Source organism: Chiloscyllium plagiosum, chromosome 6, assembly GCF_004010195.1.
Source record: "Chiloscyllium plagiosum isolate BGI_BamShark_2017 chromosome 6, ASM401019v2, whole genome shotgun sequence".
Classification (NCBI taxonomy): Eukaryota; Metazoa; Chordata; class Chondrichthyes; order Orectolobiformes; family Hemiscylliidae; genus Chiloscyllium; species Chiloscyllium plagiosum.
In genome coordinates, this window is record NC_057715.1 from 70585804 (window position 1) to 70612658 (window position 26855).

A 26855-nucleotide genomic window follows, 5' to 3' on the forward strand; every position below is an offset into this window, starting at 1 on the left:
TTTTTTTGTCAAATTTTGGCTATTGTATATTTGAGCTAATTGTATATCAATGTTTATATCTGAGAGTTTTGTTTATTTTTGTAAATTTGTAAAAATGTTAAATTTCTAATAAAAATATCTATTAAAAATAAAGGAAAGAAGGGATCATGCCCGAAACGTCGATTCTCCTGCTCCTTGGATGCTGTCTGACCTGCTGTGCTTTTCCAGCAACACATTTTCAGCTCTGATCTCCAGCATCTGCAGTCCTCACTTTCTCCTTTTTTCTTGACAACATGGCCTCAGTAAAATAATCTGGACCTCCCTTTGCTTTTTAAGTAGCCTATGTCCAGATTGTCAAGCACACACACAAGAACCAGTCACGTGACCCCCTTCATTTGCAGAATACAGCAGATTCCCAAATTACCAAAGTCTGACATACAAACATTTCTTGTACTTGCAAACTGCTAATTTATATTGTCCTGTATTTTGTTACAATTTACCTGGAAATTGAATTTTGTACAAACTTCAAAATGGAACTGGAGACTGCCTGTGTAGGTAAAAAGTCGCCATAGTCTTAGCAGATGAGAGACTGCTCTGTTTTTAGAGAGAATGACTGGTGATAGTATAATTGGAGGGTCACAACACCTCAGGCAAGGGGAGCGGTTGAGAAAGTGGAACCTTCATGATAATCCTAGCTGGTGCAGGAATTGAACCTGTACTGTTGGCGTTACTTTGCAATGCAAGCCATCTGTCGACCAAGTGTGCTAACTGACGGAAGTTCGAGAATATAGCAGTCTAATAAACCTTGTAATTGGACGAGTACAGTAAATATTGAAATTATGACTTCTAAATTTATGCTAATCAATGATAAATTTCATATTTCCTTCAACTTTTGTTAGTCAAGAAACATTTCTACAGCTTCACTTAACACACTTTACAAATACTGTTAAAATATTGCCACATTTTGGATTGGAAGATTATTACTTATTTTGGATTTTCTACTCTTTGTGCAGATGTTATTCCCTGTTCTGAAGTATGTTCGTGGAGAACATCTGTCCCAGGATCATTGGTTGGACTTGTTTCGTCTGCTCGGCATGCCAAGAGGCACCACAATAGAGAAATTGCAATTTGGGGACTTGTTAAAAGTGGCAGATGTCATAGTAGCAAAGTCTTCAGACCTAAAAGTATGACCCAATAATTATTACTGTAAACGGTTGTTGCTGTAAATTAATTAAGTAGCCACCTTTAACAATCATCGCAAAACTGATAATTTTGCTGAACTGCTAAATAATTTTTATGTACAACTGAATATGCGTATATGTCCAAAAATTGAAAGCAATTGAGTTATTTTATGACTTTTCTTTGTTTATTCATACTGAAGATTATGTTATTTTCATGTTTTATTCTGTTTTTAGCTTGTAATTTATGCTGCATGTGTGGTTCCTATCTGTTACTTACTTATTGATTTTGCTTGTTTTTGTTCTTATATCAACTACCCTATTCTCTCCTCATTGCAGCCTTCCAAAATTTCTGAAAACACAAACCACTACATAGAGTCTGAAAGTCATGCAGCATGGAAACAGACTCTTCAGTCCAGTCGGTCCATGCTGAACATAATCCCAAACTAAACTAGTCTTCTCCTGGCTCATATTCCTCCAAATCTTTCCTATTCATGTACTTATCCAAATGTCGTTTAAACGTTCTAATTATCCCCAAATTCTGAGGAAATTCATTGCACATGTGAACCACCCTCTGTGTAAAAAAAAATGCCCTGATGTCTTTTTTAAATCTCTCTCCTGGCACCTTAAAAATGTGTCCCCGAGTCTTGAAATTCCCCAACATGGACAAAAGACAATTACTATAACCCTTTCTATACTTCTCATGATTTTATAAACTTCTATAAGGTCACCTCTCAAACTCCTATGCTCCAGTGAAAAAAGTCCCAGCCTATCCAGCCTTTCTTTATAATTCAAACCCTCCAAACCTGGCAACATCCTGCTAAATCTCTTCCAAACCTCTCCATTTTAATAATATCTTCATACAAATGGGTGACCAGAACTAGAGACAGTACTCCAGAAAAGACCTCACCAATGTCCTGTACAAACCCAACTCCTATACTCAAAGGACTGAGCAATGAAAGCGATCATGATAAATACCTTTTTAATGTGATGTAAACTTGAAAGAATTATGTACGTAAACCCCCAGGTCACTTTGTTCCACTATACTACCCAAGGCCCTACCATTAAATGTATAAATCCTCTACTTGTTTGTTGTATCAAAATGCAAAACCTTGCATTTGTTCAGATTGAACTCCATTTGCCATTTTCCGCCCACTGACCTATTTAGAGTCATAGTCATAGAGGTGTACAGCACAGCAACAGACCCTTTGGTCCAACTTGTCCATGTCGACGAGATCTCCCAACCCAATTTAGTCCCACCTGCCAGTACCCAGCCCTTATCCCTCCAAACCCTTTCTATTCATATACCCATCCAGATACCTTTTAAAAGTTGCAATTCTACTAGCCTCCACCACTTCCTCTGGCAGCTCATTCCACACACGCACCACCCTCTGCATGAAAAAGTTGTCCCTTAGGTCTCTTTCACATTTTTCCCCTCTCACTAAAAACCTATGCCCTCTAGCTCTGGACTCCCCCACCCCAGGGAAAAGCCTTTGCCTATCCAATCCATGCCCGTCATGATTTTATAAACCTCTATAAGCTCATCCCTCAGCCTCTGACGCTCCAGGGAAAACAGCCCCAGCCTATTCAACCTCTCCCTATATCTCAAATCCTCCAACCCTGGTGACACCCTTGTAAATCTTTTCTGAACCCTTTCAAGTTTCACAACATCTTTCCGATAGGAAGGAGACCAGAATTGCACGCAATATTCCAACAGTTGCCTAACCAATGTCCTGTACAGTCGCAACATGACCTCCCAACTATTCAATACTCTGACCAATAATGGAAAGCATACCAAACGCCGCCTTCACTATCCTATCTACCTGCGACTCCATTTTCAAGGAGCTATGAACCTGCACTCCAAGGTCTCTTTGTTCAGCAACACTCCTTAGGACCTTACAATTAAATTAAACTCCATTTGCCACTTCTCAGCCCATTGGCCCATCTGATCAAGATCCTGTTGTAATCTGAGGTAACCCTCTTCTCTGTCCACTACACCTCCAATTTTGGTGTCAGCTGCAAACTTACTAACTATACCTCTTATGCTCATTCCAAATCATTTATATAAATGATGAAAAGTCGTGGACCCAGCACCGATCCTTGTGGTCACAGGCCTCCAGTCTGAAAATCAACCCTCCACACCACCCTCTGTCTTTTACCTTTGAGCTAGTTCTGTATCCAAATGGCTAGTTCTCCCTGTATTCCATGAATTCTAATCATGCTAACCAGTCTCCCATGGGGAACCTGGTCGAATGCCTTACTGAAGTCCATATAGATCACATCTACTGCTCTGTTCTCATCAATCCTCTTTGTTACGTCTTCAAAAACCTCAATCAAGTTTGTGAGACATGATTTCCCATGCATAAAGCCATATTGACTATCCCTGATCAGTCCTTGCCTTTCCAAATACGAGTAAGTCCTGTCCCTCAGGATTCCCTCCAATAACTTGCCCACCAATGACGTCAGGCTCACTGGTCTATGGTTTCTGGCTTGTCCTTACCACCCTTCCTAAACAGTGACACCACGTTAGCTGGCCTCCAGTCTTCCGGCACCTCACCTGTGACTATCGATCATACAGATATCTCAGTGAGAGGCCCAACAATCACTTCCTTAGCTTCCCACAGAGATCTAGGGCACACATGATCAGGTCCAGGGGATTTATTCACTTTTATGCATTTCAAGACATCCAGCACTTGCTCCTCTATAATACGGACATTTTTCAAGATGTCACCATCTATTTCCCTGCATCCTATATCTTCCATGTCTTTTACCACAGTAAATACTGATGCAAAATACTCGTTTGGTATCTGCCCCATTCCCAGCGGCTCCACACAAAGGTTGCTTTGCTGATCTTTGAGTGGCCCTATTCTCTGCTGAGTTACCCCTTTGTCCATGATGTATTTGTAAAAACCCTTTGGATTCTCCTTAACTCTGTTTGCCAAAGCTATCTCATGTCTCCTTTTTTGCCCTCCTGATTTCCCTCTTAAGTATACTCCTACTGCCTTTATACTCTTTGAAGGATTCACTCGATCTATCCTGTCTATACCTGACATATTCTTCCTTCTTTTTCTTAACCATACCCTCAATTTCTTAAGTCATCCAGCATTCCCTATAGCTACCAGCCTTTCCTTTCACCCTGACAGGAATATACTTTCTCTGGACTCTTGTTTTCTTATTTCTGAAGGCTTTCCATTTTCCAGCTGTCCCTTTACCTGTGAACATCTGCCCCCAGTCAGCTTTTGAAAGTTCTTGCATAATACAGTCAAAATTGTCCTTTCACCAATTTAGAACTTCCACTTTTAGATCTGGTCTATCCTTTTCCATCACTATTTTAAAACTAATAGAATTATGGTCGCTTGCCCCAAAGTGCTCCCCCATTGATACCTCAGTCACCTGCCCTGCCTCATTTCCCAAGAGTAGGTCAAGTTTTGCACCTTCTCTCATAGGTACATCCACATACTGAATCAGAAAATTTTCCTTTACACACTTAAAAAATTCCTCTCCATCTGAACCCTTAACACTATGGCAGTTCCAGTCTATGTTTGGAAAGTTAAAATCCCCTACCATTACCACCCTATTATTCTTACAGATAACTGTGATCTCCTTACAAGTTTGTTTCTCAACTTCCCGCTGACTATTAGGGGGCCTATAATACAATCCCAATAAGGTGATCATCCCTTTCTTATTTCTCATTTCCAACCAAATAACTTCCCTGGATGTATTTCTGGGAATATCCTCCCTGAGTACCGCTGTAATGTTATCCCTTATCAAAAATGCCACACTCCTCCTATCTTGCATCGCTTTCTGTCCTTCCTGTAGCATTTATATCCTGGAACATTGAGCTGCCAGTCATGTCCATCCCTGAGCCATGTTTCTGTAATTGAAATGATTTCGCAGTCCCATGTTCCTAACCATGCCCTGATTCATCTGCCTTCCCTGTAGGCCTCTTGCATTGAAATAAATGCAGTTTAATTTACCAGTCCTACCTTGTTTTCTGCTTTGTTCCTGACTGTTTGACTTGCCTTTGTTCTCAACTACCAGTCTCAGATTGATCTCTTTCCTCACTATCTCCCTGGGTCCCACCTTACTAGTTTAAATCCTCCCAAGCAGTTCTAGCAAATCTCCCTGCCAGTATATTAGTCCCCTTCCAATTTAGGTGCAATCTGTCCTTCTTGTACTGGTCACATCTACCCCAAAAGAGCTTCCAATGATTCAAAAATGTGAATCCTTCTCCCACCAGCTCCTCAGCCATGCATTCTTCTGCTCTATCCTCCTGTTCCTGCCCTCACTAGCTCATAGCACTGGGAGTAATCCAGATATTACTACTCTCGAGGACCTCCTTTTTAAATTCCTGCCTAACTCTCTGTAATTTCCCTTCAGAATCTCCCCTTTTCCCTTCCTATGTCATTGGTTCCAAAATGTACAATGACCTCCTGCTGGCCCCAGTTCCCCTTCAGAACATTCTGCACCCTCTTTGAAACATCCTTGATCCTGGCACCAGGGAAGCAACACACCATTCTGATTTTTTGCTGCCTGTGATCAAGATCTCTTTGTAGTCTTACTAAACAGTGAAGAAGGTTTTCTCAAACTACCAATTTTGGTGTCTTTGGCAAACTTATTAACCATGTCTTGTATATTCTCATTCAAGTCAAATTCACCTTTTAAGCCCAGACTGCATGACTAATATTTCCTGAAATAAGAGTTGAGAGGATCATTGGAAATTACTGCTCACGCCTCATTAGCATAATTGGCCTGAGAACCCACTGTTAATCATGTCTGCACAAGGTACTTGGCTGAATTAAGACTTCAGTTTCATTGAGTATCTACCAAAATGAGTGATTGGAGCAGGATATATGAGGTGTGGAGAGGGAAATGTGACAACGAATCCTGTGGTGATGGGGGTGCACTCCTGTTCCTTGTATCCTCAAGATATCTTCTAAAAATTGTTTTTTAAAACCTGCCTGGAGTTAGCAATTCTGGAGGCTATGAGCACAATTTGCAAGGATAGGGTCTCACTTGCTGGTTAATTTATCCTTCAATAAGTATGAGTGCCTCGTTTACAAAATTAATGGGCTAACATTTATTTTATGCATGGAAAGAGGATCTAAAAGAGGATCTCATGAATTTAGTAGTATGATTGACATCTGCAGAGTTTGAAAGCAGGCTGTTCTTCACTGCTGAATTGGTTTGCCTTTGTTCCCATTTTACACCTGAAGAACAGATGCAACGCATGCCAATTTCTTCCCTGAGCTTCTTACTCACATTTTCAGATGACAATCTATCAATGTAACATATCAAAATGCCTACTAAGATACAGGAAGAAAAGGCATTTGAGAAAAAATAATTTTGAATGGAAGCTGGCTATTGGAACAAAGTCAGGGCTGACTGGAATAGTATTATGCACTTTTCTTATCTTTATGGTAAAGCCTTTTTACAATTTTCCTCTTCAGTGACTTGATCATTGATTATCATGCTTTAAGACTAAATATAATGACAATGATTAAGCTGTGTACATAGGGTCCCTTTCTCAACTGCTTGCCCTTAGTTTGGCCCACTAAATTCTTCAGTCCCTCACCAGGTCATTTATGTATTTTCCTCCCTGCTGTCCTCTCATTTCAAATACTCGTTACACTTCACTCTTCTGTTTCCTTTCTTTCTCTTTGCTGTTTCTTTGCTGTGCTCTGAACACTTTCACAATAACTATGGGAGAATTAATTTTTTTTTTGTAAATTGCCTCAATGACAACCCACTACTGTTTTAATCCATAAGTAATTACGAACTATACAAACACAGATTATTTTTGTCATTCTTTACAAAGATATCAGTGTCTGGAGCAACAACTACTTTAACCATTGCATGTGTAAATTGTATGCAGTCCAAGATTTCATTCATAATACCAAGTAACTCATGTTAACACATTCTGTGTTGCATGTTATAAAGCTCTGTTATTATGAAGTATTATTCTTTATTACTCTCCTAAATTCCTAAAGAATTTGCAGTATTCTCTACAGTGACTTCTAAGTAGATGCCTGTAATTGTTTGCTTAAACATAAATAAATTTTATTTTACTGTGACAATATGCTAACTCATTTCAAGCTCCTCTAGTTATTTATCAGTGTTGCTAGGAACTTGTAATTGAGTAAAATCTTTGAATAATGAGTATTGTTTGTAATTTTTCTTTCAGGAACTTAACAGTCGAGCACAAGGGGAAGTCTCCATTAGAGAAGCATTGCGGGAGCTTGACATGTGGGGTGCTGCATCCGTATTTATGATGACTGATTATCAAGATAGCCATAAAGTAACCATCAAGCTGATTAAAGATTGGAAAGACATTGTCAACCAGGTTGGCGATAACCAATGCCTACTCCAGACTTTGAAGGACTCACCATACTATAAAGGATTTGAGGACAAAGTGTCCCTTTGGGAAATCAGATTAGCGGATCTTGATGAATATCTACACAATTTAAATCAAATTCAAAGAAAATGGGTCTATTTGGAACCAATATTTGGTCGTGGAGCCCTCCCGAAAGAACAGGGGCGCTTTAAGAGAGTTGATGATGATTTCAGGTCAGTTTTAGACAACATTAAAAAATACTATTCATGCAGGTTTTTAATCAATAAAATTTGCCTTATTAACATGGAATACTAGGGAATAAAGTTTCTACTTTAGATGCAGCAAGGACATTTTGACTAAAATGTGCTCAAAATTCAGTTCATGTGTAACCATAAGAATAAGATCCTCACAGTAAAAAGTATTCGTTAAGTTTGTAGAAGTGATAAACTTGTAGACATTTATTGAAATAGCTGAAAATAGGTTTATGTCAAAAAAAAGTATTTTTAGAAAGTGTTCAGGCCTCCATTTTTGACTAATGTGTTCCAAAATAATTTAAAATTATGTTTAAAAAACATCTGCACTGAACTATTTGCTATTTTCCCATTGGTGTAGGCTCAGCCAATTTCTTAGTAAATTACGTATTATTATTAGATATGGACACTTTTCAACAGAAAAAAAGTTCTTCAATGCTTGTGCATTGAACTGGGGGTGAAGGCTACTTTGTGGGTAGGGCAGTTCCAAGACAAATCAGATTTCAAATCAATGTAAAGGGTCATGGAAACCTATGTGTGAATGCTTTGGGTGTATCTGACTTGGGTTAAAAAGACTGTGACTGTTTTCAGTGCTTGTTCAACTAACTGTGTCTGTTTAGAAATGATGTTACTCGGAGACAGGATAGAAAATATGCCAAGTTAACTACAATTGAATCAGTTTAAAACAGAAACATTGATACAGGAAATAGGCCATCCAGACCTTTCAACCTACTCTGCTATTCCAGATCATGGCTGATCATCTACCACAATGCCTGATTTCACCTTACCTCTATATCCCTTAATATGTTATTAATATCTAAGAAATCAATTGATCTTTGTCTTGAGCATATCCAGTGACTACGCATCTGCAGCCCTCTGGTATAGAGAATTCCAAAGATTCTGAAACTTTGCAACATGGGAACATTCCTTCTGCAAAGACCTTTATGGATTTGTAAGGTTCAATAAGATCACCTCTCATTCTTCTAAACTCCAGAGAATACAGGTCCAATTTCTTCAATCTCGCCTCATAAGACTGCCCTGCTGTGCCAGGAATTGATATCCTGAGACTCTGCTGCACTGCTGTTATGGAAACCACAATCAGCAATTTCCCCGATTGGGGTGACAAGATGCCAACTTGTCGAACGTTTCAGAGAACATCTCTGGGACGCATGCACTAAACAATCTCACTGCCCTGTGGCCAAACACTTTAACTCCCCCTCCCATTCCAAGGACATGCAAGTCCTGAACCTCCTCCACAGCCAAATTCTAGCCACCCGATGACAGGCGGAAGAACGCCTCATCTTCTGCCTTGGGACCTTCCAACCACACGGGATCAATGTTGATTTCACCAGTTTCCTCATCTCCCCCCAACACACACACACACACACACACACACACACACACATTCCTGATGAAGAACTTATGCTCGAAATGTCGACTCTACTGTTCCTTGGATGCTGCCTGACTGGCTGTGCTTTTCCAGCGCCACACCTTTTGACTCTGAATACTCATAGACTGTTAACCAAGAATGACTATTAATTTTGACTCTTCTTTGCTGTAAGTGATCCTCAATCCAGAGCAGTATGTTACTCCCTATCTCATGTGCTCAAATCTTGTTTAACTTGTGTGGAACTTTGATTAAAAGCCTTCTGAAAATTCAGTTATATCATATCCACTTGTTTCCCCCTATCTATTCAGCTAGTTACAAAAAAAACTTTACAATTGTGTCCCATGTGATTTTCCTTTCTTTCATTTGTGTTGACTGCCCAAAAAGGCTATTATCTTCTAAATGCCCAGTTATTGCATTCTGTATAATATATTCTAGTATTTTCCCAACTACTGATGTCAGCTAACAGGTCTGTATAGTTTCAACTTTTATTCTGCCACATTTAAATTTGGAAGTAGGTAATCTGAACACAACGAACAGAATGTCTCTCCATCAAGGAGATGTGTGTCTAGTTTCAGCAAAAATGTTTAACCTACTGTGTGTGCCACATTTAAATAATTTTTTATCCATATGTCAATTTTGCCAAACTGAATATCTCTTTCAATCGGCTAAAGTTCAATTCAACCTGTGTTTAACAAAGATTAATGGATGTCATCACACTGGAAAAAATACTACTTTGTCCTTTTAGAACATAGAACATAGAAAAGTACAGCACAGAACAGGTCCTTTGGCCCACGATGTTGTGCTGAGATTTAATATGAATGTAAAATATAGTAACTTAACCTATGTACCCCTCAACTCACTGCTATAAATGTGCATGTCCAGCAGTTGCTTAAATGTCCCCAAGGACACTGCTTCCACCAACACAGCTGGCAACGCATTCCATGCATTCACAACTCTCTGCGTAAAGAACCTACCTCAGATGTCTCCTTTATACCTTTCTCCTAATTTCTTTAAACTATGGCTTCTCGTATCAGTCAATCCTGCCCAGGGGAAAAGTCTTTGGCTATTGACTCTAACAATTCCTCTCATAATTTTGTACACCTCTATCAGGTCTCCTCTCTTCCTCCTTCTCTCCAGAGAGAAAAGTCCGAGCTTATTCAACCTTTCTTCATAAGGCAACCCTTCCAGTCCAGGCAGCATCCTGGTAAACCTTCTTTGCACCCTCTTCATAGCCTCTGTATCTTTCCTATAGTAGGGCGACCAGAACTGGACACAGTATCCTAAGTGTGGTCTCACCAGGGACTTGTAGAGCTGCAGCAAAACCTCGCAGCTCTTAAACTTGATTCCCCTGTTAATGAAAGCCAAAACACCATATGCTTTCTTAACAACCCTATCCACTTGGGTGGCAACTTTGAGGGATCTATGTACTTGCATACCCAGATCCCTCTGTTCTTCCACACTGCCAAGAATTCTGTCTTTAATCCTATATTCAGCATTCGAGTTCCACCTTCCAAAATGGATCACTTTGCATTTATCCAGGTTGAACTGCAAGTGCCATTTCTCAGCCCAGCTCTGCATCCTGTCAATGTCGTGCTGCAGCCTGCAGTAACCCTCTATACTATCGATGACACCTTCAACCTTTGTATCATCTGCAAATTCATTAACCCACCCCTCAATCTCCTCATCCAAGTCATTTATAAAAACTACAAAGAGCAGACGCCCAAGAACAGAGCCCTGCGATACCCCACTCAACACTAGGCAGAATACTTTGCATGTACAACCCACACTCTGCCTTCTGTCAGCCAGCCAATTCTGAATCCAGATAGCCAAATTTCCCTGTATCGAATACTTCCTGACTTTATGACTGAGCCTACCATGGGGAACCCTATCAAATGCCTTGCTGAAGTCCATATACACCACATCCACTGCTCAACCGTCATCGACCTGTCTTGACGCCTTCTTGAAGAACTCAATAAGATTTGTGAGGCATGACCTGCCCCTCACAAAGCCATGCTGACTGCCTTTAATCACACTATGCTTTGCCAAATAGTCATTATTCCTATCCCTCAGAATTCTTTCCAAAACTTTGCTGACCACGGACGTAAGACTGACTGGTCTGTAATTGCCAGGGATTTCCCTGTTACCCTTCTTGAAAAGAGGAACAACATTTGCCTCCTTCCAATCCTCCGGTACTACCCCTGTGGAGAGTGAGGAGGCAAATATTCTTGCCAGCGGCTTAGTAACCTCCTTTCTCGCTTCCCAGAGCAGCCTAGGATAAATCTTCAAAGTTTGTGAGAAGATTTGTAGCTCAGGTGCTCGTTGTGGTTCTGTTCGCCGAGCTGGGAACTTGTTTTGCCGACGTTTCGTCCCCTGTCTAGGTGACATCCTCAGTGCTTGGGAGCCTCCTGTGAAGCGCTTCTGTGATCTTTCCTCCGGCATTTGTAGTGGTTTGAATCTGCCAGCTGTCCGTTGCAGTGGCCGGCATATTGGGTCCAGATCGATGTGCTTATTGATTGAATCTGTTGCATGGGATTTTGTACACTACATTGGTTTTGCTCATGCTGGGTATCGGGTCCTTCGTTCTGGTGAGTTGTTGTCTGAGAGTGGCTGTTGGTTTGTGTGCTGTTATGAGTCCTAGTGGTCGCAGTAGTCTGGCTGTCAGTTCGGAAATGCTCTTGATGTATGGTAGTGTGGCTAGTCCTTTGGGTTGTGGCATGTCCTCGTTCCATTGTCATAATGGAACTTAGTGCAAAATAAAGTAAGAGCAGCAGTTTTGTAGGAGTTCAAGAATAGCATGTTCAAGTCAGTCAGAAGTATGTTGGTATAGTCAAGTCTTGAGATAGCAATAGCATGGATGAGGGTTACAGCAATCAATGAGCTGAGGTAAGGGTGAAGTTATGGGAGTAGAAATAGGTGACATTCATAATAATGCAAATCAGTGGTCAGAAGCCCATATCAGTGTCATATCACTTCAATTTGCAAACAGTCTCAGACAATTGCTTGGAAGAAGAGTGGCAACAGACATTGAAGCAGGAACTAAGGACAATAGGAAGGATTTCATGGTCAGCTGGGTTTTATGCCCCACCACCAAAAAAACTCACTGATTACTGGCAGGCTGCTGCACAGCCATTTGGGCATTAATCATTTTGGGGTGAGACTTTCATCCTCTTCTGGTTTATTAGCAGCTCTCTGGTCCCAGAAATACTTTTGGGAGCCAGAAGACATTTCGGTGTAGCCTTTCCACTTGCAGGATACTGTAAAATACTGTCTCATGTCTTTGTTTTTTTCTCATATTTGATTGGATGAAATTTTGGGGAGTCAATACAGGAAATCAGATAAGCAGGCTGATAATTTAAAGACAGTGGAGAATTTCAAGAGAGTTGATGTGCAGAATCAACGATAGACTATTTAATTATAGACAAAATTCGCCAAATTCATTACTTTGATGTGCAATTAGTGGGCATTTAGCAAAGTGTAGGTTATTTATACAGAGCCTGGAGATGAAAGATAATGACAGCATATAAACAACATTTTTAAGTTTAAACACTGACAAAACTCTGGGCTTTAAAGGATGTACTTGGGGAAATCGCAGCTCATTTAGTCATAATCTGTCAAAACGCATTTAACTTAAGAATTATCCCTTGAGTCTGGAAATTTGCCTTATTTAAGAGAAAAACAGGAAATTATGGGCTGGATATTCACAGAAGGCTTAATACCTAACTAAGCAACTGGAACGAAGTTGAAATGAATTAAGGCTGACCGTTTAACAGATCACTTTGACATTCTGCTGCGCCTGTGCCATCTCTCAATTAGACCTGACTCCATCCCGCATGTGCCCCAGGTGGGAAAATTATACTGTCACGCCTTGACTGGGAAAAGTGCACTACTGACGATTATGCTTATGGTCTACAGGCCATCACAGAATGTAAAACATCCCCAATTATATCACCAAGATGACTTGACTGACTGACTGCTATTTAGGACAAAAGTAATTCACACCAGGTATTCTCATTGACAGAAAAATTTTTTGTAACATGCTTAACTTTAACAAATGACAGTGAAAAGAAATAATTACTCATGTACTATTATGTGACAAACTACATAACTTTGAAAACAGCAAATGCACACAGTCATTCACAACGAAGATAGACAAAAGACAAATGGGTTGACACAGATAATGTTTTGTTACACCTCATTGGGGTAGCAAACTATAAATCATGCCCCTGCTACTCCCAATGTTGTAACAAAAGTGAAAGATTTTATAAAAGTCTGTCTTTTTAGACCCAGACTTAAAGAAAGCATGAACCAAGTTCCTGTACTTAAGAATTACTATTTATTACAAATAAATAGATTTTAGCTACAGTTAAACAGTTGCAAACTGTCAGCATATAATGTTACGAGTTAAAACTCTAATCCCTTTATAAAACTCACCCAACTCTCTCATACAGTCAGGTACAAATAGACAAAAAAGCATTATGGATGAAGCAAAAACTGAAAGTCAGTTCAATGGTTCTTGTATACTGATTTCACTGAGGTGCCCCTTTTGGCTTGCTGGGATTTGCTGCTCATTGATCTTTCTTCAGATACTTTCACTTGCTTACAGGAGGCACAGAGTGACTGGTTCACAATTCATAAAGTCTCTTACTTGTTAGTTAAAAAGAACAGGTTGCAGCCATTGGTGGGAAAATAACCTGGCTTTGTTCAGGCTTTAGGTCTTTTTTGCTGCAGAGAAAAATATCCCACCTTTTTGCCTGGAGTTCTGATAGTTTCTGGATATCTTGCTCACACCCACAAGCTGTTCAGCTATCCGAGAGCCATTCACATAGTTGTTGGCAGGCAGAGAAAGCCTTTGTCATTGATAACCGGTCACAGCTCCACAGACCAATCAACTACTTTAGGCCGGTCGAATCTCACTTTGTCAATGCTCTCTCATGCGAGTTCGTTTGTTACTAAACTTCCACCACTACTTGAACAAATAGGAGTATAAACAACATTTTCAATAAGTGCTATGAAATTGCTTTTAAAACATGCAGTAATTTCTTCCACAATCCTTAGTTTTTAAAACATTCCTTCTCCTATTTCAGTCCACAATCAAAAATACAGAAGATAAATATCTTTACAATGAGTAGAAAAAGATCATAAAGACAGGGAAGAAAAATGTGAGGATCACTAATCCAGATTATGAGGGTGGGTTAAATTATCTCTCACAGGTTCTTTTGATTCAGTGGATCTACATCTTGTTGGAATTCTTTCTTGCAAGCTTTCTTTTTTTTTGTCTTTATCACCCCTCTCTCCAAGTAGGTGAAAATATTTTTTTTTCATTCAAAGTTTCTGGATGTCTGTGGCTATCTTGCAATTGCAGCTTTGTAACAAACCCATCTCAGCCAATCTGAAGGCTATCATTAGACATTCTTTCCTTAATTAAATGATTCTTGGTGCCCTTAAAGCACCCCGCCACTGCTTTGAAAAGCAACATTGCCATGCACAGCTAGAAGTCTACAACACTTGATTTTTCTAAATTGCAAAACTTTCTTGGTACTTGAGTTAAATAGCAGTTCAATTCCCATTTCAGTGTATAACTCTAAAAGAAAAAAAAGTGAGGTCCCTTACGGTGCCATTTGAGGCACTTTTTCATAATGCAGGTATACTAAGCTGTAAACTTTTCTCACTTTAATACCTGAATTGGGAGCAAAAATCTGACCCCATGTACTTGTCAATCTGGTATCTGATGTGGGAAAGAAAGTTAATCCTAGTATCTTTTTACAATGTTGAAAAAAGAGGAACAATAATAGTCCAAAGGGATTTAGGGATCCTGCAAATAATTTACTAAACCATAGCGCTCCTGTACAAAATAATCAAAATGGCTAATCGAGTGCTCAGCTTTATATCTAGATAGTCAAAATTTAAAGGGAAAACACTTTGATACAGCTCTACAAGTTACATATTGACTTCCTCTCATCTGAAGTACTGCAGTATCTCACAAAACTTTTCATGGTTATATTTTCCAGGCATCATTCAAACTATGACCAACCTATGTTTTATTTAAATATATCATTAATTCTTTAATTGTGTCCTCAATTGACTCTCTTGTAAAAAACACATTTTTGAGATAATTTTGATCTTTAGGTCTTTCTGTTCATCAGTGCTCTTCATCAGTTTTCCATTGAGTGTATAAGTGCAGTAACAAACCTGTTCGGACAAGAAACAGAATTTAATATATTTATATGTTACATTGATTGAAAGGAGATTGGAGGAAGTATATTATGTTTAGTGTAGGGTTCATTTTTGCTCTTGGTATAAACAAATGTTTTAAACTTGGATATAATGAGCACAATCTTTAAAATTGCTGATGACCCAACATAGAGGGTTTGCTAAATAACAAGGTAGATTGTAAAAGACGAAAGGAAGGCATAGATGGTCTTAAGCAGACACCACTGGATAATTTGAGACAAACTAACGTCATGAAAACAATACTGAGCAGTGGAAAAGAATCAGCATAGATCAAATGGATCAACATTCTTGTGTTGTGAACTTCTGTAGTTCTGCAATATTGTATTTATTTTGCTCATTTTTGTATAATCTGGTAAATATGTCTTTGTGGTGGTTTCTCTGTCAGAAAACAAGCATTTCATACAGAAGCATTAATCTCGGCATGGATGGTTAAAATAACCTGAATAAATCCAGCATTGCATTGTCTTTACCAGATCGATCATGGCAGATGTTGAAAGAGATAACCGAGTAACTTCACTCTGCATGCGAGCAGGCATCAGACATTCACTTATTACTATATTAGACCAACTGCAAAGATGTCAGAAGTCACTCAATGAATTTCTGGAGGTAAGAGAGAGCCCAAAAAGAATAAATAAAATGTCGATCAGCTTGTATTAACATAAAGGATCAAAACAATTATTTAAAATCTTCATATTTCTAATATTTAAAGCAATATTTGTTTTGGCTAGCCTAGTGTTTGACCTGCAGATACTTAATACCACGTTTTAGGCTTTTCACCCTGTGGCTGCCACCCTAGTGGGGTTCTGTGACAGTACTTTAGATTTGCTTTTTATTTTGAAGTAACAATGGTTGCTGTGGACTCAAACTGAATGCCAAAATCAGGTTCTTACCAGTGAGGTATTTTTAAAATGTTCCTCTTTTATTCTAATAATGGATATAGCCTAACAGATTTTGAGATAAAAGACCATTCTGTGGATGCTGGAAATCCAAAATAACAATAGAAAGGGCGGCACGGTGGCTCAGTGGTTAGCACTGCTGCCTCGCAGCACTAGGGACTCGGGTTCGTTTCCCACCTTGGGCGCTGTGTGGAATTTGCACATTCTCCCCTTGTCTGTTTGGGTTTCCTCCGGGTGCTCCGGTTTCCTCCCACAATCCAAAGGATGTGCATGTCAGGTGAATTGGCCATGCTAAATTGCCACGCCAGGGGTAAATATTGGGTAGGGGAATGGGTCTGGGTGGGTTACTCTTCAGAGGGTTGGTGTGGACTTGTTGGGCTGAAGGGCCTGTTTCCACACTGTCGGGAATCTAAATTAATCTAAAACAAATGCTGAAGAAACTCAGCAGGTATCTGTGGAGAGAGAAATGGTTAATGTTTTGAGTCCAAAGGCTATTCTTTTGAATCAAATGAGAGTCTTTAGTCTTGGACACTTAACTCAATTTTTCTCTCCACAGGTGTTGCCAGACAGATCAATATTTTGAGATCTGAATGCTCTCGCAAAAGAAATGCCTGTGAGAAGGCAATCTCTGCTGCTCAATGCTTCCCTTGGTATTTAATATCAGTTATCCAAACTCCACCCCCCTAACCAATTTCCCCCCCCCCCCCCAACTCCCAACTGACACAATTCTATCCCCCTTCCCACTCTTAACTTGAGTAGTCTGGTGTAATCGCAATTTTCAAGCTACAAAATGAATTCAAAATGAGAATAATTTTAGAAAGCATTGTCTTAGCAGCTCCAAACTAAGAACAAATTTTGGTTTGCCTAATTTGTAATATTTATTAACTGCAGTGCAGAATTAAGTCATATTTGTTATAAAGTAGGTAGGAACCTGATCTTGTCCGTTTTCAGCCAGGTCGATTAAGCTAATTGTACCGCATTGAATTATGCCTTTCTCTCTCATTGTGGCTATGCTATTGTACTATAAAAGATTTTGCTAATGAACTGAATTTCCCAGGGCCTTTGTTGATAATTCTCTCAAATGCTTCATTATTCCTGTTACCTGTTATAGAGTATTTCTTAGAAATATGGACAAGTTACCTATATAAAGATTCATTTTTAAAAGATTTTATAAGGCTATTTGAAAGCTATTCTGTGCAACATAAATCTAATTGTATGAAGTGTCACTCAATGGATGTAGGAATATGTATTCCCATGTAGCAGCATGCATAAATAGGAAAATGGGTGTCTTTTTGGGAAGTAATTACTGTACCATTCTCTGATTGATAAATGGATTTTGATATGTTCAAAATTCTCCATCTAGGAAAAACGGTCAGCATTCCCACGGTTTTATTTCATTGGCGATGATGATTTACTGGAAATCTTAGGGCAATCTACAAATCCTTCTATTATTCAATCTCATCTCCGAAAGCTTTTTGCTGGTATGGCTTACTTTCTAATTATGTTATCTTGCTATCTAATCATACCTCTCAGTTGGCTTGTGATCTTGTTTTGATCATCTTTAAATCAGTGATGTGAAAAGGTTTCATTGTTGAAGAATATGAAAACTGACTGAAAGGTTTCTGAAAATGAAGTGTTATTAAATTCAATTGTGCTTTCTACTGAAAACAGAATTACATTATTGTTTAACATCTGCATTGATATATGTAATTGCAGTCACCGGATAAATAAATGAAAATCCACAAAAGGTTGTATTCTCTGGTGTGCTAATGTTTAACAAAGTTTATTATCAATACCTGCTCTTTGAGTAACAAGCAGAACATGTTTTTTTTTCTCATCATGGTTATCAATTTTATCTAACAAGAAGCTGTTTGCAATTATTAAATTCAGGGAAAGAATATTGAGCTATCTAATACAATTGAGTTTAAAAATACATGTTTATAAAAATACATTTTGAAGGAAACAAAACAGTCAATCCCAATTCATGTCCAGTTTTCCCTGCAATTCCATTTTTGAATTTTCCCAATTTATCAGTGAAACAATGTAATCAAAGCTACAAATGATCTCTTCTGTGCTTGAACATTATGCACAAACTTCCCTCGTCATCCTTCTTCTAATGCGATCTTTACTGATTGACTTGTAGTCAGACTATTTACAGTCTTTCTTCTTGCTCCTGCACCATTATGTCTCAAATTCCATTAAGGATCTTTCATTCACCCCCTTTCCTTGTCCACACAGAGCCCTTTGTGACAACATTCCAAGGACATGGTCAGATTATACATGTACAGGGACAATACTCATCACCACTTTTCTACCAGGTTGGAACCCCATCACTGCCCATTCACTAAATATCTAATATTGTATATCAATACAATTAGATTAGATTCCCTACAGTGTAGAAACAGGCCCTTCGGCCCAACAAGTCCGCACCGACCCTCCAAAGAGCAACCCACCCAGACCCATTCCCCTTCTTTTACCCCTGACTAACCACCTAACACTACGGGCAATTTAGCATGGCCAATTCACCTAACCTGCATATCTTTGGACTGTGGGAGGAAACCGGAGCAAACCCATGCAGACATTCAACCATGCAGGGAAAATGTGCAGAATCCACACAGACAGTTGCCCGAGGCGGAAATTGAACCCAGGTCCCTGGCGCTGTGAGGTAGCAGTGCTAACCACTGAGCCACTGTGCCAATACTAACATATTTGAGTCTGGTTGGACCGAATGGTATGTTTCCATGCTTTATGACTCTGAGGTGGATTTTGAGGGAGTGAAACCTCTTCCTGTTCAGGAGTGAATGATCCATGAGGTTCTGAGTGTCATAAATGAGCAGTCAATGGCCCATTTTTCCCAAGGGAACCCAGCGATGGTTGCAAATCTGATGATTTGGGCTTCTTAGCTTTCTGAACTGGTGAACTGGGTGAGTTCTGTGTTTTTCTATAAACAGCATCAGTGAGCTCACAAAAGTACTTGGCAGGTACCATGCATGTCCTTAGATTAGGTTTGAAAAGAGCTGTTGGCTAGGTATTTCTATGTGAATGTGTTCTTCAATGCCACAGGCAAAACCACTAACTCTCAACTCACCCAGTTGCAGATCTGCCTGCAGGAGGTGGCAATTGTAAGTGATGGCTTCCCTCAAGTAAAGACATCTCTGGCACTACCTTTCACTGATCAGCAGGTATCTACAAGGCCTGGGTTTACCCGCTTTTGATACTCTGTTTGCAGTGCACCATCTCAACCACAAGTGCATTATGTCACTGGTTTGTTGGCTTTGTGTATTCTTCCTTCTTTTCTTCCTTCTTCTTGGCCTCCTCCAATTGCTGGATTATGTTTGTCCAACATCTGGCATAGAAAAGCTGATCTGTGAATAATGTGAGGAATGAGATGTTTTCCTTTTGACAATGTCAAACTATCCTTTGGACCTTTATTAGATTGCTCATTTCTTTGGTGAAAATCTGTGATATAGCCACTTCAACATGGTGAAATGAATCCTTCGTGATCCTTGACTAGTTTTTCTTTTCCTCATTCTGCCACATACAAGATCTTTGCAAATTGTGTACATTGTTTTCTATTAATGTAGTAATTAGCTCAATCTGACTCTTGACTCCCTTCATTATTGAAACCTTGGACTCTACAGGCTGCAAACTTTTTCACCCCCATGTCCTTAACTTTCAAATACATAGGCCTATGGATACCTTTGCATGGCTAAACATGGAAAACCTTCCCCACCAACATAATTACTGCTATTGAGAGTTGGGTGCCCTTCTTCTCAGGGTTACCATACCTCTTTGCCACTATCACTTTGATTCTTCCTTTTGCATTCTCGTTTCCTCCCTCCATTCCGCAGTATCCCGCCAGTAGCCCCTACAGCTACACTTCAGGCTCCATCGCCTACTATTCCATTTTACTTTCCTCTGAAGCTTTTATATTCAGTCTCCTTTTGAATTGAGTCCCCTTTTGAATTAAGTTCCTCTGCCTGTGATTTACTGGTGTCAGCTAGTATGACTGCCTCATTTTGAATGTTGACCTACTGAGGCTTATGTTAACTTACACTGTAACCATTTATGAAAGGAGATGGCTTGGTAAAGAAAGAGCCAAGACATTGAGGATAATTGTACTCACTGGAGCTGAGAGGAAGATGTTGATCCTGCCATGTCCATGCCTCTTATCTGTAGTCTGGTGTGCAAACACAAAATTTTCCTATAATAAAACTGTACCCAGTTGAGGTAACTGCAGTCAGCTGGGATGTTCATAGTCATTGTGGCTTGTTAATGAATGCAATGGGAATGTTAAGGTTGGGAAAGTTGTCCTCCTTGAAATTCCTGAGTTTTTAATGCTAAGATTTCAATCCATCATTGGGAAGCTAAATGTCTGTTTCCCACCCAATTAAATTCAACCCCCTCTAAAATGCTTAGTATGTGTGCAGCAATGGGATAAACTTTGGTTATCCTGTACATACATCTGTGACTACTATTTATTCAAAATACAGATTTCGAGATTGTTGCACCAATGCAATTTTGACAAGTTCAGTTTTGAATTAAATGGTTTTCTAAATGTGATAATTTTTACATGTTTAACATTTGTGATATTATTGATTTATGTTTGTTTCCAGGTATTAACAGTGTGGATTTTGATGACGATTTCAAGCACATTATTGCAATGAAGTCTTTGGATGGTGAAGTTGTGCCTTTAAAAAGCAAAATTCGTGTTATAGATGATGTTGAGGTGATGCTATTTGACTACCAGTATATGAAAAATAATGCACAATCTAATTAATCTTGAGATTTGTGAATCTAACCAGCATTCTATTCTTTTTATCAGGTATGGCTGAACAATTTGGCTGAAGTAATGAAAGAAACTTTGAAGCACTTGTTAGTTGAGTGCATTGCAGCTTGGAAACAATCACAAGGTGCAATTGATCCATTACGTTTTCCATCACAGGTATTGGACATGTTTACTCCTTAATGTCCTGGTCTGCCTGTGTCTTGAAACCTTTGTATAATAATGGTGTTGCAGTTTGATGACAGATATAAAAATGGTGATGGTTTCAACAATTTCAGAAAAATATATTATTTTGTAATAATTTAAATAAATAAAACTTATGTTGAAAATTTGTAATATAAATTAATTATAGTTTTCCCCATACTTTAATAAATAATTTCTCAATAAACATAGTAATATCCATTACTAGTCCTTTGGTAAGACCATCAGTGTACATAATTGACAGTAAGCCTAATGTGAACTGGTTGCAGCACAGCTAATACTAAAACAAAATATTAAATGTAAAACTGATTTTTGGACACAACATCAGCTCTGAGCAAGTAGTGTTTTTCTGCCATGATTTGATGTACAATAAGTGGACAGATTAGATTATAGCATCATCATTATACCCATTGATATGGTTTGAACTTTCTGCTTAAACACAATTTAACATGGTTACTGTGATAAAAGTTTTCATGAACTGAATGAGTCTCCCATGAACTGTGTACTGAGAATGAGGTAATTATTGTTTATTATACAGTTAAATAACCAGAAACTACATGACGTGTCCACAACACCTTCTTAAAAGGAAGTGAGTAGTAGCATAACATTAGGCTAAAATTAACAGATGTATTCACAAGATAATTACATAGAAGCAGAAAAGTACAAGGTTTTGATGGCACAAATCATAGAAGAGAATTAAGATTTGGTTTATAATATATCAAAATAACAGTAATTTGGAATGTTAGTCTTTATTTCAAAGCAAATGGAATACAAAATTAGGGAGGTTTTGTTAAAACTAGACAAAGTACTAGTCAGACCAGAGTTGGAATACTGTGAACAGTTTTGGGCCCTTTATCTGTAGAGAGACATACAGGCATTGAAGGTAGTTCAGAGAAGGTTCACTCGGCTGATACCACGTGTGGAGGGCTTGTCATTTGAGGAGATGTTAACCTGGTATGCCCTGTACTCGTTGGAATGTAGAAGAATGAGAAGTTACCTCATTGAAACAAACTCAATTCTTTGGGGGACTTGACAGGGTAGATGTGGAGAGATTGCTTCTCCTTGTTGGAGAGTCTAAGACCAGTGGACGTAATCGCAGAATAAGAGATCAAATATTTAACGCAAAGTTGAGGATGAATTTATTTTCTCAAAGAGTAATAAATTGTGGAATACTTTACAACAGAGGGCTGTCAAGGCTTGTCTTTAAGTATAATCAGGGCTGAGACAGATTTTTTAATCAGTAAAGGAATCAAGATTTATGGCAAAAAAGCGAGAAATGTCATTGAGGATTAACAGATCAACCATGTTCTCATTAAATGGTGTAATAGGCCTGCGGTGAATGGCCTACATCTGCTGCTGATCTTATGATCTTTAATTGTATTTAACACACATTTGGACAATCTATAAGATGTTTTCAGAAAAAGCAATATTTCATGATCCAGCCAGCAAATGGATGAGCAGATTATTTCTGTTAACCCTACAACCTTTAAATGCTAGATTAAATTCTGGAGCGAGACTCATGATATGGAGTTAAAGGCATTGCAAAGAATATCTGTTTTTGTTTAAATGTATGCATTTTTAAAATATACAATGTATAAAGTAAATAGGATCCGAAAGGTCTCTGAGTAAAGACATGTTAGCCAATTTCTCAGTCATATAGTTGGATCCTTTTGCATTGAGTCACAGTTATTCATTTACATCTCTTGCAAGCTTTGTATATCTCGTAATATTTTGTCAAAAGCAACTAAAGGAGCACCAAAGATTAAATCTCTGCAGATTCATTCCAGAGTCATATCAGTATCAAAATGTTAACTCAGTTTCTCCTCTTCGCAAATGCAGACTGAGCTGTTGAGTTTCTCCAGCGTTTTCTGTGCTTATATCAGATATCCAATATCCAACATTTTGCTTTTGTCAATAAATTTTTGTTTTTGCAAATAACTGGGTCTTAAATTTCATCTTTGTAAAGAAAGACTGCTTTCAGCAAGTCAAGATTGTCCGAAAACATATTTAACTTGCACGTTTCAAACAATGCAACTTAGAAAATAAATATGAGAATTCATCCAGAATTAGCCCTTTATGAGAAATTTAATTCTAATTAATTATGCTAACAAATTTGTTTCCATTTTGCAGCCAAAGTTATATTTTATAATTAGAAATATATGATATCTGATGTTTTGGAGTTTACTTATTTTTCTAACTTTTCTGTATTTATGATTATTTCATTACTTATCTGTTCTCAGATTTTATGTTTGGCCGAACAAATTCAATTTACCGAAGAAGTTGAAAATGCTATAAAGAACCATAGCTTGCAGCAGCTAGATGTAGAGCTGATGGCAAAATTGGAAAACTACACAAGTATAGACTCTTATAGTGAGGAAACAGAAAATGCAGGTAAGAATCTACAGAATGTGTGGACGTACTTGTATGGGCATTTATTAGTGACCAATTTTTTGAGGGGTTAAAAGAATCAAATTTTAATCATCAGTTTTTCAATTAATTACATTATCAGTCTACTTTACTGTAAAACTGATTAAAGATCATAATGTTTTGTTTTATGTAATATTTGGACTTTAATTGTTTGAATTTAGTTCTTCTTATACAATTAATGTTTACCTATATATTGTGGTTTTACGGTCCAATTTGTTTAATTTAAAGTTACGTTAACAAATGGCTGGGTGCTCTGGATACAATAGAAGTAATGGGCCCCGATAATATTCTGGTTGTACTGCTGAATACCTGTACATGAAAGTGATTGATGCCGAGAGCCCTGTTATTTCATTGAATCTAGTACTGTACTGGCATCTATGTGTCGAGGTGCAATCAGTCTACTAAAACAAACATAACTGAAACCTGGCAAGTACATCCTATGAGCGACATCCCAGTCTCCAGTAAAATGTTAGAAGGTGTCATTGACAGTACCTATGAACCAATAATTTGCGAACCAATGTTTATGTGAACTTTGCCAGAATTATTTGGTGGGAGACTTCATCCACAGTCTTGATTTAAGTACAAAAATTCTGGGGGGGAAAATAAAAAGCTCAATTTCTCATTCTCATTCTGCACCTTATTTTCTACCTGTTTCAATTTGGCATCAGTCTTAAAATTGATAATCAACCTCCTAACTAAGATGAATATTTGGGAAGTGAAGGAGAATGGTAAAATCAATAGATTGCTCAACATAGGAACCAATGTAAGTTATCAAGCACAGCAGGGATATGCGAACTAGACCTGAGTTAGTATATGCGTAGCAGAGCTTTGGCTGATGTTAAATTAGGTAAGATTGAAGGGTGTATTAGTGAAGTCCGGGTAGTAACAAATGTATGGACAAAGCATTCAACAGCAGGTAGGGTCAGGCAGAAGTGGAATTAGGTGATATTCCAGAGCTGGACATGGACAGTAGCCTAGAAGTATGGTTAGGATTGCGTCTCTGGGTCAAAGATGATACTGAGGCTGTGACTGAACTGGTTCTGCCTTAGTTAGTTGCCAGAAAAAGGGAAAAGAGTCAGTAGCTGAGACAGGGTTTGTGGTGGGGAGTTGAAGGCAATCACTTTGCTTTTTCTTATTTAGCTGGAGGGAATTTCTGCTTGGACTGGATGGCAGACAAACATGTTACAAACTAGAGACAATGAAAGTATTGAGAGAGGTCTAAGTAAAGTAGAACTGAGAGTCATCAACGTACTTGTGTGCCTGATGATGAAATAGGAATCATCATAAAATCCCTACAGTGTGGAACCAGGTATTTGGCCCGATGAATCCACACCAACCCTCTGAAGAGCATCCACCCAGACCCCCTATCCCTGCATTTCCCATGGCTAATTCACCGAGCTTGCACATCCCTGGACACTGTGAGAGGAAACTGGAGCACCCAGAGTAAACCCCCACAGACACTTGGAAAATGTGTAAATTCCACACAGTCACTCGAGGATGGAATTGAACTAGTATCCCTGGGTTTGTGAGGCAGCAGTGCTAACTACTGAGCCACCCTGCCACCCTAGAGGATACATAGAATATATTCTTTGGGATTCCAGAAATTAGGGCAGCAGGTGTTCATCTACAGTGTTTGTAGCCCACATGATAGCTCAGATTCTGACATGTTGTCACCCTAATGGCAGCTCATAGCCAGCCATTGAAACCTGAGATCATTTACATCTTTGATGTACAATATTACAAGCCACAATTGAAGAATTATTTGTTTTTGGGGTGGGGGAGTGTCCAGAAGAATATAAAACAGCTCAATTTCTCATTCTCATTCTGCACCTTATTTTCTACCTGTTTCAATTTGGCATCAGTCTTAAAATTGATAATCAACCTCCTGACTGAGATGAATATTTTGCAAAGCTCATATGAGTTGCAGATTAATTAACTGTTATATTCAAATTAACAAGGACAGATTGTGTTTAGGCTGGTTTAACCTAATATTCTCATTAAGAACAGAACTGTGGAAGTTTTCAATGCAAAAGGAGATTATTTGGCCCATTACTTCTGTGCTGCTAGCTCCATGCTTGAGCAATTCAAAATGAGTCCAGTCCTTGTTATTTAGCCAATCTACATCTTCATTTCTTAAGAGAATGTTTGTATCTGAGTCTCTGAGGCTCTATTTTGTATATGTTTGTGTGTTTTCAGAAACTACTGTTCTGGAGTTGAAGCTCAAAGCCCTAATTCTTGACATCATTCACAACATTGAAGTAGTTAAGCAGTTGAATCAAGCACAGGTTTGCAACACTTCAGACTGGGCTTGGAAGAAACAGCTTCGGTTCTACATGAAACCAGACAATAACTGTTATATTCAGATGGTGGATGCCGAGTTCCAGTATACCTATGAATACCAGGTGCTGCTTTATCAGGCTCTAATTAATGATGTTTATGATCCATCCATTTAAGATTCTCTCTTTAAGGTTTTGAAAATAGACATTTTGGCCTGTATTTTTATCCTTGAAGCAGGTAAAATTTCCAGATTTCTGGTTTTGGAGAGATACTTGAGTGCTGTTAACTAATTCTTTAAAAGTCTGACCTGACTCCATGAAAACTTCAGAACACATTGCATCCACCTGGACACCCCGTGCTGGCCTATTACCCGCCTTTGACCTCTTCATTTCCAACTGCCGCCAGGACATTAACGTCCTCAACCTGTCTACCCCCTCCCCTACTCCAACCTCTCACCCTCACAACGCGCTGCCCTCCACTCCCTCTGCTCCAATCCCATCAAGCCAGCAGATAAAGGGGGCGTAGTGGTAGTCTGGCGCACTGACCTCTACACCGCTGAAGCCAGATGCCAACTCGAGGACACCTCTTCCTACCGCCCCCTCGACCATGACCCCACACCCCATCACTAAACCATCATCTCCCAGACCATACAGAACCTCATCACCTTAGGAGATCTCCCACCCACAGCTTCCAACCTCATAGTCCGGGAACCCTGCACTGTCCGGTTCTACCTCCTTCCCAAGATCCACAAGCCTGACCACCCTGGCCGACCCATTGTCTCAGCATGCTCCTGCCCCACTGAACTCATTTCTACCTACCTCGACACTGTCCTATCCCCCCTAGTCCAGGAACTCCCCACATACATTCGAGACACCACCCACGCCCTCCAACTCCTCCAAGACTTC

General features: G+C 39.0%; 1 protein-coding gene across 5 annotated transcripts in view; it reads left to right on the plus strand.

Annotated features, from left to right (window-relative positions):
• The window catches only part of LOC122550689 (cytoplasmic dynein 2 heavy chain 1), a 555979-nt gene that overhangs the window by 86416 nt on the left and 442708 nt on the right, over positions 1–26855 (plus strand). For all 5 annotated transcript variants that reach the window (XM_043691809.1, XM_043691805.1, XM_043691808.1 and 2 more), the window contains exons 26-33: positions 993–1163; positions 7342–7724; positions 15837–15969; positions 17623–17740; positions 20876–20988; positions 21085–21204; positions 23487–23637; positions 25870–26075. In XM_043691809.1, the coding sequence (XP_043547744.1) occupies positions 993–1163; positions 7342–7724; positions 15837–15969; positions 17623–17740; positions 20876–20988; positions 21085–21204; positions 23487–23637; positions 25870–26075 (1395 nt within the window). The remainder of the gene's footprint in view (positions 1–992; positions 1164–7341; positions 7725–15836; positions 15970–17622; positions 17741–20875; positions 20989–21084; positions 21205–23486; positions 23638–25869; positions 26076–26855) is intronic.